The sequence below is a fragment of the Kwoniella botswanensis genome, chromosome 1, assembly GCF_036426115.1.
Source record: "Kwoniella botswanensis chromosome 1, complete sequence".
NCBI classification, from domain to species: domain Eukaryota; kingdom Fungi; phylum Basidiomycota; class Tremellomycetes; order Tremellales; family Cryptococcaceae; genus Kwoniella; species Kwoniella botswanensis.
This window is the reverse complement of record NC_088599.1, coordinates 4,429,711-4,441,525: the sequence shown is the minus strand read 5'-3', so window position 1 is coordinate 4,441,525 and position 11,815 is coordinate 4,429,711. Positions and strand designations below refer to the sequence as shown.

General features: G+C 42.9%; 7 protein-coding genes across 7 annotated transcripts; 3 read left to right on the top strand and 4 right to left on the bottom strand.

Annotated features, from left to right (window-relative positions):
• Positions 1–8: 8 nt before the first annotated feature.
• Positions 9–1,207, bottom strand: L199_001681 (pre-rRNA-processing protein PNO1; the record flags this gene model as incomplete). Its single annotated transcript, XM_064887434.1, has 6 exons — positions 9–64; positions 130–212; positions 275–353; positions 428–527; positions 608–691; positions 800–1,207. The coding sequence occupies 6 exons, from the start codon at positions 1,205–1,207 to the stop codon at positions 9–11; spliced, it is 810 nt and encodes a 269-aa protein (XP_064743506.1).
• Positions 1,208–1,653: 446 nt separating this feature from the next.
• Positions 1,654–4,128, top strand: L199_001680 (uncharacterized protein; the record flags this gene model as incomplete). The annotated part of the gene is made up of 5 exons (XM_064887433.1): positions 1,654–2,763; positions 2,839–2,927; positions 2,994–3,026; positions 3,088–3,906; positions 3,972–4,128. 5 exons carry the CDS (start codon positions 1,654–1,656, stop codon positions 4,126–4,128), a joined length of 2,208 nt encoding a protein of 735 aa, XP_064743505.1.
• A 694-nt stretch (positions 4,129–4,822) lies between these two features.
• On the top strand, positions 4,823–6,457 carry L199_001679 (uncharacterized protein; the record flags this gene model as incomplete). The annotated part of the gene is made up of 7 exons (XM_064887432.1): positions 4,823–4,969; positions 5,102–5,301; positions 5,398–5,467; positions 5,544–5,618; positions 5,736–5,913; positions 6,022–6,106; positions 6,175–6,457. The coding sequence occupies 7 exons, from the start codon at positions 4,823–4,825 to the stop codon at positions 6,455–6,457; spliced, it is 1,038 nt and encodes a 345-aa protein (XP_064743504.1).
• A 72-nt stretch (positions 6,458–6,529) lies between these two features.
• Positions 6,530–7,251, bottom strand: L199_001678 (uncharacterized protein; the record flags this gene model as incomplete). Its single annotated transcript, XM_064887431.1, has 3 exons — positions 6,530–6,594; positions 6,679–7,156; positions 7,234–7,251. 3 exons carry the CDS (start codon positions 7,249–7,251, stop codon positions 6,530–6,532), a joined length of 561 nt encoding a protein of 186 aa, XP_064743503.1.
• Positions 7,252–7,706: 455 nt separating this feature from the next.
• L199_001677 (uncharacterized protein) lies at positions 7,707–8,105 on the bottom strand (the record flags this gene model as incomplete). The annotated part of the gene is made up of 3 exons (XM_064887430.1): positions 7,707–7,826; positions 7,933–7,991; positions 8,042–8,105. The coding sequence occupies 3 exons, from the start codon at positions 8,103–8,105 to the stop codon at positions 7,707–7,709; spliced, it is 243 nt and encodes an 80-aa protein (XP_064743502.1).
• Positions 8,106–8,585: 480 nt separating this feature from the next.
• On the bottom strand, positions 8,586–9,535 carry L199_001676 (uncharacterized protein; the record flags this gene model as incomplete). The annotated part of the gene is made up of 2 exons (XM_064887429.1): positions 8,586–9,263; positions 9,347–9,535. 2 exons carry the CDS (start codon positions 9,533–9,535, stop codon positions 8,586–8,588), a joined length of 867 nt encoding a protein of 288 aa, XP_064743501.1.
• An 863-nt stretch (positions 9,536–10,398) lies between these two features.
• On the top strand, positions 10,399–11,638 carry L199_001675 (uncharacterized protein; the record flags this gene model as incomplete). Its single annotated transcript, XM_064887428.1, has 5 exons — positions 10,399–10,588; positions 10,729–10,993; positions 11,103–11,260; positions 11,340–11,442; positions 11,533–11,638. The coding sequence occupies 5 exons, from the start codon at positions 10,399–10,401 to the stop codon at positions 11,636–11,638; spliced, it is 822 nt and encodes a 273-aa protein (XP_064743500.1).
• Between the last annotated feature and the right edge of the window lie 177 nt (positions 11,639–11,815).

Sequence of the window (11,815 nt, the reverse complement as noted above, 5' to 3'; positions counted from 1 at the left end):
TGAAGAAACTAGAATCTCTGTTTCATCCTTGCTCCGACCATCTTCAAATGAGCGTACACTTTGCCTATTTTTTCAAGAAATCGAAATGAGCGATACTTCCCTTACCATAAAAGAGACAATTCAGCTTACCTGGTGGAGAACCCAAGATCAAAGATACTATTGCATCTCTGGCAATTTTGATATTCTGAACAGAACCTAGGATATGTATATGTCTAATTCACATAGGAACGTCTATCAGCTTGATTCACCACTATGAGGAAGGGAGGTAGCTCACGTGTCCGCTAAGACTATACGGGTTCTACTGGCATTTTCAATTGAGAATTTCACCTTACCACCTTCACCTGCTATACGACCTGTGAACCGTGAAGGATGTCACACAGATTAGCGGGGTTTGACGAAATATATAAGGGTTTGGAAGGAGACATACCGATAGCTCTTGATAAGTGATCACCATGTAATGTCTTCACATCTTTAATTTCGAACGAGTCGAGATATAAGTCATCTAATCGGAGTAATGCTAAAGCATCCTATTATGTATGTACCCAGATGATTAGAAAACAGTCAATTGAGGATAAAGCAAAAAGAAGTGAAATAAGAGATGGCTCACGTTGACATCGAATCCTAGTGAAAAAGCTTTCACGAAATCCGCGCCTTTCTGAATAGCTCCCGAATCGACTGTATGGCCTGAGGTCTGTATATAAGTGTAGTACAATCAGCATTTGACCCAATGATCACATACGTCTTCCTCGACGATAAAGATTCGTAAGAATTGCAATCGGGAGGTCAGTTATTGACTCACCTTCAACTCCACAGCTCTTCTCAGCGTATTCATCCTAACTTGCAATCCCAGCATATCGACCATAGGAGTATACAGATTCACCCATTCCTTCTTCAACGGAGTCATTCGATGAGGTGGAATAGGTATCCTTCTGAATTCACCTTTCAATACACCATTAGCTTGAGATTGGGGTAAGGGGGCGAATCCAGATCCGGAACCACTGGCTGTACCAGCTGTACTGCTACTAGGTTCACCATTGGTAGCTGAAGTTGTGCTGGAGATTACTACATCATCGTCATCTACGTCCATAGACTGCTCAACGACTTTTGGAGGAACGGGTTTCTTGCTTCTTTGAGATACGAGAGAGAGGGTTGGTTGAGCTTCGAGTTGAGCTTGAAGAGCCTTTTGTCGATGGGATTTATGGGCCATACTGAGTGTTCTTACGATGCAAGGCAGTACACTAGGTGAGAAGTGATCCAGATTGATATGCGAGACCTTGGAAGATGGGATCTACAGTCGATTGATGATCTTTTATGCGGTTCACGAAAATAATCAAAATCAAAATCTCACACTGGACGCAGGTGGACATAACTTTTAACCGTAATCCCTGAATGATAAATAGTTGATACAACGTGGCATTGTTTTTCATCCTGCGTATCACTGTACCATGCACCGTGGGAATGTATATAAACAGTGCCTGAGCTGCAGAGGAAAATCAACTCAACCCTTCGTGTTCAGTCTTACTGTAATTGCCACCATACTCGTAAGATCCTACTTCCAAATCACCACTACATTTAACACACTCATCTTCCTTCCTCTTCCTCGACTACTCTCTGCCCTTTTCCGAAGGACGACGACTCAGGGGATCAGACAAAATGCCACCTACCACAACATCTTCCTCAGCCCCTCATCGTAAAGCAGCCGCCTCGCCATACCAGAAGAGCGGTAAGCCTAACACCCATACTCGTAAACCATCCAAAAAGACAAAAGACACCCTATCCACTCAGAAAACAGATGACCACCTTCTTGTGAGAGATGAGAAACGGAATGACAACAGGAAAGGAGATATGTTAGTCCTGCAAGCTCAAGTACCCCCTTCTCCCTCGTCAACTGGTAAGATATCTCGAAAGAAGAAGAAAAAGAGGAATTCCAATGGCTTGGGTTCTGGTACGGGACCGGGTGAAGGTAGACAATCAATCGAGGAGCGTATAACGGCTATGGTAGAAGAAGATAAGAAACCTTCAAAAATATCGAGAATGCTCGAGGATATTCGAGTTCCACCTGCTGAATCACCATCGAGTTCACCTGAACCAGAACCAGAAGTCGGACCTGAAAGTCAAGCGGCTGCTAAGATTGATGGTGATATCGAAATGGATTCGAACGATCTCTCGCCAAAACGACCATCAACAGATATATCTGAAAAGGATGGGAACAACGCTATCTCTTCATCAGTATCTACGAACTCACCGATCATAAATAGAAAGCAGAAAGATCAGAATCGACGAAAGAAGACGAAAGAAGCTCGCTTGGCATTCCTTGCTGAATATCATGCGAGAAACGAGCAGGAGATCATTCAGGAAAAAGAAAGGGAAGAGAGGGAACGAGCAAATAAATTAGCCCAAGAGGAATTGGAAAAAGTCAGATCAAGGACTGAGGAAGTCAGGAGAGAAGCTGAGAGAGTCAAAAAGGAGATTGAAGAGTTACAAAATAGGAAGAAGCAGTTGATAGAAGAAGAAAGTACAGCAAAATTGAAAAGTGAAGAAGAACGAAAGAGGAGGACAGATCAAGAGTTACAGAAAGTAAGGGAAGAGAAGAGGAAGTATAAGGAGTTGCAAGATAAGGTTGATATCGCCCAGAATCAGTTGGAGGAGATGAAAGTGAATTATGAAAAGGAGAAAATGGACAGAGCTGAGAAGGAACGATTGGTGGAGGAGGGTAGAAAGCAGGTAGAAGAAATAAAGAGAAAGAACATCGATGACGAGGTTGTGAGTTGTCGTTCATTATTTTGTGTGTGTTGCGACTTGTAATGTATACATGCTGAGCTTCAACTTTTGGTGTAGATCATCAAAAAGCACGAGAACATCAAAAATGCTATCACGCATGCTCTCGAGTGTCCAATCTGTCTGACCACAATTGATGACCCTCATGTGTGAGTACAGCTGATCTTCGGTTGTAGCTCTTAAGTCGCATTAGCTGATGTGATCTGTATTTTCAGCTTGTCTTGTGGGCATATGGCATGCAGACAATGGTAAGTTGACTTTTTCGATTTCGAATCGATACTTACAAACTTATAAACGCGCACCCCACAGCCTCATGGAATGGTTCCGCTCCCCTACTGCCCTGAAACACGAACACCCAGGGGACATTACTCCCGAGACAGACCTGTCATACCGTACAAAACTATGTCATGTCTGTCGATCTGTCGTCCTCCGCAAACCTGCAAGATTATTCTTCCTTAGGGCCATCCTCGAACCACTGGGGCTTTTCCAACACAATGACGTTCTTCCTGCTGGATCCCAAGACGTTGATTTGTGGGACAAGTTATTCCCCGTCGAATCGTATACTTATAAATTGTATGATCCTACGGACGATACCACTAGATGTCCCGAGTGTTTAGGAGAGATTGTTGATAGTGTATGTCAAGGGTGTGAATTGGCATTTAGTGATCAGAGTGATCTGGGGGAAGACTTAGATTTGATCGATGGAGAAGAAGAATCGGTCCATGGGAGTGTATTAGGCGATGGAGACGTCATCAGAATTGACAATGATAATGACGATGGATCCTCTACCTCAAGTTCGAGTGATTCAAGTGATGTCGAAGACGGACTGCGAAGAAGAGATGGAACGTGGACACCTCGTTCAAGGAGAAACAGGAACGCTCCTCCGCCTCCGCCACCACTTAACAACCTACTCAACATATTGACTGGTATAGATGATGAAGCTGAGGATGATGACGGGTCGTATGGGTCTAGTGAGGATGAGAGAGAGCCGAACTCGGAAGATGAGTATGGAGGCTCATTCATTGATGATGATGTGGAAGAGGAAGAAGAGGAGGATGGAGAAGGGGATCTATCTATGATAGACGGTGATGATGAAGAGGAGAGTGTAGATGAGGCTCCTAGAAGGAGGTGAGTTCTCGTCACAAGTCAATGATGTTTATAGAGGAAGTGAGACGCTAATGCTCTTTTCATAGAATCAAAAAGCGATCAAGACGGATTGACCCTGATGAAGATGATGCACCAACTGACAACGACAAAGATGCCGAAGATGACGATGATGAACCTGTCTTTAGAGGAAGGAGGTCAAGAAGACACAGATCTCAAGTTATCGCTATTTCAGATAGTGAATAGATGAATCGCCCAACGTCTATACTGTGCGATCACACGAATTATACGAATATATGTTTTCTTGCTCCTTACGAGATACCTCCTTCGCATCTACTATACGACATTATTCCTACATTTATAACCTCTACCACTACTGCTGCTACAATCACCACAAGCATTATCATTGTTGTGCATACTATTATCTATTGCTATATATATATCATTTCTGTACTTTATCATCGCATAGATCGTCACGTATGAGAGTGTTTTATGTAAAATCTAATGTCAAATCGTATTTCTATACGGTGTAGTAAGCAAGGTGGAGGTTCAGTTTTTGAGTGTGGTGACATCCTCCTTAAAAAGCGGATGACGATGATTTAGATGATTCCCGAATTTTCCGGAGGACATGTGGACAGCAGATCGGTTAAAGTGAGATGGGATGGGTCCGGTTTCGGTGAAGAGTGACGGTGACGTTTATTGAGAATACTGGTGGTACTATAGAATCCTCCTACGAGCATTCAGATGAAAGTAACTTGGTGGAGTTTCGATGAAGCTAGGTCAAAGGCCGTGAATAATTTTAGTAAGCATCCTTAATTCTGAACAATATAGATAGATATATAAAGTGTCGACGCAGAGTGTTTCATATTCCCAGCTCAGTTCCAGAAACAACTTAGCAATTAAAATATCAACATATCCTTTACATCCTGTCATAGTCAATATGTCGCAACAACAAAACAAACAAGTCGTACTCCACGAAAGACCCCAAAGAGGTCCTATCACAGATACGACTTTTAAAATCCAACAATCAGAAATTAAACAACCCGGTGAAGGAGAGGTATTGGTCAAGGTTGAATATGTCTCCATCGTGAGTGTTCAATTGACTCCCCTACAGCCATCAATGATGTAACATATCGAGCCATTTGTGTCTGAGGTAGTACAGTCTGTGTTTGATGAGCTGACGATTCGGTCTCATTTTTGTTCTTGGGTGGACTCGTAGGATCCAACCATGCGAGGATGGCTCAATGATGTCCGATCTTATCTCCCGCCCGTGCAAATTGGCGCAGTAATGCGAGCTACCTCCCTCGGTAGAGTGGTCAAATCGAACGATTCGAACTTCAAAGAAGGTGATTTGGTATTTGATACCTTTGGCTGGCAGGAGTATTGGACTGGACCTGGTAAAGCCATTCAAAAGAGAGTGTGAGTATGAAACTATCGATTCGCACATCATACCGGACCCTATATTCATATGAGTCAAATGGCGGATTGCTGACTGTGATAACGGGGAATTTCTAGTACACCCGAAGGTGGAAGGGATATTGATCATATGGGATTATATGGATTGACCGGAATGACAGCTTACATCGTACGTGCTCTCACGTACAGCTTACATGATGCAGTCCCGTTCAATATGGCTGACCTGATGTGTCTAAATGATATAGGGTCTCTTCGAGATTGGTAAACTCAAGGATGGTGATCATGTAGTCATCTCAGGCGCGGCAGGTGCAGTAGGCCAAGTGAGTATACTCTTCATTCAAACACTCACTTCGTCATCTTTCGACATCCTCGACGATGTAAAACATATCCGCTCGTATGATAAGTACCTTGAACTGACCAACGGGATTATATACCAGATCGCGACCCAAATTGCCGTCGCCCACCCTAAATGTACCGTAACAGCCATCGCTGGCTCTCAAGAGAAACTCGACTACCTTAAAAACCTCGGAGCTCATAATGTATTGAATTACAAGGATGCAGATTTCAAAAAGAAGTTCAAGGAGGTCGGTACAATTGACGTTTACTTTGATAATGGTAAGTCGAATTCTCAAATACGATAATACAATAAATCTTCCTTGCATCTAACCCTGTCTCTGACATACATCGAAAGTAAGCTTATCTGAAACTCTCATGCCTCTATAGTCGGTGGTGAAATCCTGGATCTCGCTTTGGGTCAACTTAATCCCTATGCGAGGATTATAGCTTGTGGTGCTATCTCAGCTTATAAGTGAGATTTTTCACCACTTACCGTTAGTGACCGGCATATGGGATATTGATGGAACATCGTCATTGCAGCGCCGAGAAACCTGCACCTATATACAACTATTTCAACCTCGTATCCATGAAATCGACCATGAGGGGATTCATAGTCCTCGACCACGCCGATAAATTCCAAGAAGGCGCGAAATACCTCTCTGACTTGGTGAAGGAAGGAAAGATGAAGGCTGATTATCATGTCACGTACGGATTGGATACTTGCGTGGGGACTTTGAGAGATATGTTCGAAGGTAAGAATTTCGGTAAGACTGTTGTTAGCTTGAAGGATCAGAAAGAAGAAAGCGAGAAGAGTAAATTGTAAACGAGTGTGAAGAAGTTAAAATAGTATGTAGGATGTATGCAGTATTCCATGTTTTAGACGAAGACCAATCCATCAAATTTCTTTCAAGTCATACAATAGATCCATGTTTTCCGGATGATCGATATAGTTGAGTTCTCCTTACGTAAACGACTCATAGTCCAATAACATCGCCTCATCATCAGGAAATTGTTCCGCATTTCCCTCATGCTCGACCATATCACTGAAAGACGTCATAGGAGTTGAGTTTGAAGCAGGCGATGACATATGAGATTCCGTGAATTGTCCATCGAAGCTGTTCCTGATGGTTGGAGGGAATTCCACGTCGATCAAGTCCATGTCTTCCTCGCCCTCCTCCTTCTCATCGTCCTCCTCGCTGCATGTCCTCCTGGCACATCCGAACATGATCCCCGTCACATCTTCCATCTGTCCAGGAGGTAATTGAGAAAGCTGCCTTCCGAGTGTATCGTCCGCACTGATCTGTGAATATTGCAGATACTCTGGATGATAGACACTTTTGAATATAGATGGTAAAACCCTCCACGGTACGGTTCTCTGACGATCTCGTAGCGGTATTCCATTTTGGTGTTGTTTCGCTTCTACACGTTTTGTATATAGTTCCATGAGATCATGTAACGATGTGGATCTATCGGATCTGGGATGTTCTTCGCCCCACGCTCGAGCTGTACCGGATTTTTGAACCTGTGAGTATTTCGTCGGCACAAGTGTCTAGTGTAAGTACCATGAGGATGATATCTAGTCTATTTCAACTGACTTACACATCGCCCGCACAACATTACTTCATCGTCACCATACAGCTGACAGTTCACCCTACATCTCCCAGCCCCATCAACCCCACGTCCATACTTCTTATATTGGTCCGAATCTTTGATATCCGAAACATTCAAAGAGGTACTACTACCCTTGCTTTTAGTTTTACTGCTGCTGAGTCAATCGACTATTCGTCTTCCCTCACATCGTCCTTGATAGGTAATCGAATTCTTCGTTCTTCCAGTAGCATCCTGCTGGTGCTCATCACTCTTTTCCAGACGGTTTTGACTCGAACAGCTAGTCTTGCTACTCCTTGTTGTTGATTGCAATTTACACCTGTCTGACTAGTTCCTTGATCTACTTCCATCTGAGATCTGACGATGTGAACCTTTCCGCCTTTTCATGCTTTTCATTCCTTCGGGTTTCTTACCTGCCACAGTATCCACGACGTGTCTCGCCCACGGTTTGGGGTATAATTCATCTACCAGACATTCTCTTTGGTATGATGGGTAACTCTCTCTACAGCGTCAGTAAGAAGGTTGTGCTCTCCTCTTTTCGTACATTCAGTTGCGAACAGGTGTGAATGAGAATAATCTGTCATCTACCGCACCAGTATAAGAAATCATCCAATCCATTTTGTCAGTTCCATGTCCATACAGCACTGTTGTTGGCAGTTCAACGAGAGGAATGTTAGTCTTCTGACTCACGCATTTATAACAGATCGTTTCTTTCCCTGTACCATAACTTTCCATCATATGACGACCTCCTGAAATTGGAGTAGAAGTGAAGAGCCGTTCTTCATTTTGGTAAATTTACTACTAATGTGATCGCCTGGACAAGGACATTCGACCAGTGTGAATCCACTTCTTCTTTTGGCCATTCTCTGGATCTTATATCGAAAGAGCAGACCATGTGTATTGAGAATAGTCACTGAAGTGGTCTCGTCTCCTTTCCATCTATCTACTCTAATATCGTTTGAATGAGATACAAGTAACTTGCAGTACTAAAATCACCAGGGGTATCTAGGTTTTCCTACATGTAAGTTTACGACGTATGACCATTTCGAGATCACCTTTGTTCGATGTTCGTGGTTTAAAGCTATATGCATGCATTGTACATGGTTTGAATGCATGTCCTTTGACATGATTTGACCCTGGGGGTCTCGCTTGTACGATACAAAAGATCCTTTCTATTTGAGTCTATCGTGTATCATATGCACATCCTTGAGCTCCTTCTGCCACGATTTGTATCCAGATACCCTCAACGTCCCCAGCGCTTGTATGAGTCCTACGAAGAACGACCCATTCGTAATTCATGCATTTGGAGATGAGTCTTTCTGTCAACCTTGGGATTCACCATTTTAAGGAATATCCCAATCGGGCTCAGTATAAACCGGATTAGTAGAATACCCACAAGAGCTTGGAATGCTTGTCATTAGAGCATCTTGATTCCCAAATCCGTAGTTCGGCGTATCAGGGGATCCATATCCCTCCACTAGAAGAGTAGCATACAGTTTGCTCTCCACTGCAAAATCCGTTGTCAAAGGGGATGTTGCAGATGCTTCAGAGGGAGTTGAGAGGCTGTGATCATAGCTGGTGACGATCCCTTCTTGTGGACGATTGAAGTCTATCTCGGATCCAGGAAGGTGCCGCGTCGGATACGTTTCGCTAATCGTGTCACCTGCGTCAATAGAGGGACGCTCTTCAGAAGCTTCTCTGTACTCTCGCCTGCTTCGCCAACCTCTGATTGCGTTATCCGAGTGAATCAACGTCCGTTTTTCCTCCCTAGTAGTATCAAGTTTTGCGACTCTTCTAGGCTTTCGGATAGATCGTGCATCGTCAGGAACGTTTGGTGCACCGGCTTGGTCTTGACTGAGCCATTTTCTGTAGTACAATCGCCATTCTAGTGGATTCCTATCCTCTCCTGAACACGCCGCTTTGTAGGCGGGGTATGCGTCCAGTGCTCGTGTGAGGGAATTGTTTTGAGCACGACTCTTGCACATTGCTGAAGAAGCTTGACTATGACCCCATCGATCGCTCTAAATATAGCAATATCCGCAGGCTCATCAATCAACACTCGGCATTTACATAGCCAAAGCATATGAGTCGACGAGTTACTCACACAGGTTGTACATATCACTGTCGTATCTTCGTGACCTTCTGCCACTCTCATACAATGTCCCCGTCCCGAGCTCTGCCTATCATCATCCTTCCGATTCTGACGTCGTTTGGAGATGAATCGTTGGGAAGTATGGTCAGCGGGACAGGGACATGGAACCATTCTGTATTTTGAGAATGCTTTGCGAGGCATATTGTTAGAAATTTGTATATTAATATCGCTGCCAAGACGAATGTTCCATACAGAGCTCAATATCGTTCCGATACGAAAATGATGGGGGTCGTGGGAGAAACGAGCATGTGCAATTCCCACATACCGTACATCGCGTGGGAGGTGATAGTGAACGATATAGCGACCTCGTGAACAGAACAATGCACGCTCATCCAAGAGAGCTGAGAAGAAAGGATCACCTTTCCGCTTGAAACTGAATAAAGCGCACTTCCTTAGTCTATAGATAAAATAGTTCCGATAGCTATAACGGATATTATATGCTGCGTGTAGGTACTGACTATAAGGATGATATCTAACGTCCGTTTTTCCTCACTTACAACAACTGGTACCTCTGATTCTATCCATTCACTGTCTTCTACGACATACAGTAAACTGCAAACAGTTGGAGGCGGGTGTGTGATACTGTATCGCCAGGTAATCTAAATCCCCTGGGCCAACTTGCCACCAAAATGAATATTGGATCATCTCTACAATCACAGTATCCATCCCCTATTCCTGAGTCTCCTTTGATCGAAGATCAATCAAATGTTTGTTATAGCATATATGAATCAAAGGAAGGATCTTTTATGAATGGTGAATTGGCCCTCTTCCACATAGTGCATGACTGAGGGGAATATTATCATAAAGTTCTGCTGTTTTTCAAGAGAAAAGCCATACAGCATCTGTCAACGTGTCACACATCTGATTTGTTATTGATACATTTTTGCATTATATTGTGTAGTTCACTGTAACTTGGCTGTGAACCCGTCTTCAAATATGTTTCGCCTGACTCAATGTGAGTTCCCATTTGCCCTCATCTCCTCGTACGCAGTCCACGACATGACATGGCATGTCATACTTACATCAATATGTTCCCAGTTTGTGTCCTTCTGAGTACGCTCATTACTCTGCGATCGGCACTGGGAGCTCCGTCACCGCCACAGGAACAAGATATCCGCGCTCGTCAAGAATCTGGTGAAGAGGGTGTACAATTGATGAGTTCACAGGGACCTTCATATAAGGATATCAAACAATGTGAGTTTTTGAAAACTGTACTCGTACTCGTACTACATGATGACAATTCTCAATCGTGACTGATTGCACTGAATCTGTTCGTTACTGTATTTATACGTATTGGTATGTTAATAAAACTATATGCTCTCGTGGCTTTTCAGATGATACACTTGGAGACTTAACGGGAATTAAACATTCCCTAGCTGCTCTTGCTCTTCATCCACCACCAAATTGGGTTGATGATCATATCGTCGATTTGACCAATGGTGTCGGACAGAAGGGAATGAAGACTATCAATGGGAGTTTCCTCTTACATAATGTTGATTCACAGACAGAATCACAAGGAGGTACGAGTAGGAAATCTTTCATTTATGATCTAGATGATGTAAAGAGTGAATATTCTGTTGAACAAGTCGAAGATAATTGGTAAATTTTGTTTGTTTGAGGGATAATTCCCGGTACGATTTGATGTGATACAGTCAGGTATACGGATACGGAATTTTATTCAAGTAATGCTGATAATCTGATAACGAAGGTGGTGGCAAGGTTTAGAATTAGCTTTATTGGAAAATATGCCTTCACCACTGAGCTCGGACTTCATCGACAGAACTTCTCCATCAGTCGTTTTGAACATGTTAACGGGTTTACAGACCGAGTCCATCAATGTCAAAGATATTTCCGATGATGATTATGGTGAGTTTATCTGTATACAGCCTATACAAGGTATTATATACGTGTATGTATGAATAGCTGACTAATTGTTGTTGTGTAGTGAAAATTCTCAAAGATAATAAAGATAAAGTAATCGTTCTTGAAACTACCGAACTTGCATATACTTATTATAGAATAATCCTCGATGTGAAATCGGATACAGAGTAAGTCCAGTACATAGCTTACTCCTTGATTCTTCAAGTCAGGATGTTTGACTGATAGATTGGGTTGGATGTTTCTGTCGTCCTGTTCAGGATAACAAGTACTGAGCTGTATGGCGTTAAATGGGCCGTACCGTATACGTGTACATCGAAGGATCTGAGACAGAATTATGGAGGTATGACACTTCTCAAGTATTAACAGTATGTACTGTACATACTCTGTGAACTGTTGATACGAGTAATAGTAATCACTGTAACTTACTGTAATGTACAAAAATATCTGTATATATTGAATATTAACTAATTTCTGCATTATGTACGGCATCGTGTCTTTTCAACACCGAATTCTTTGTCACTGCAATATGATAAACGTTGA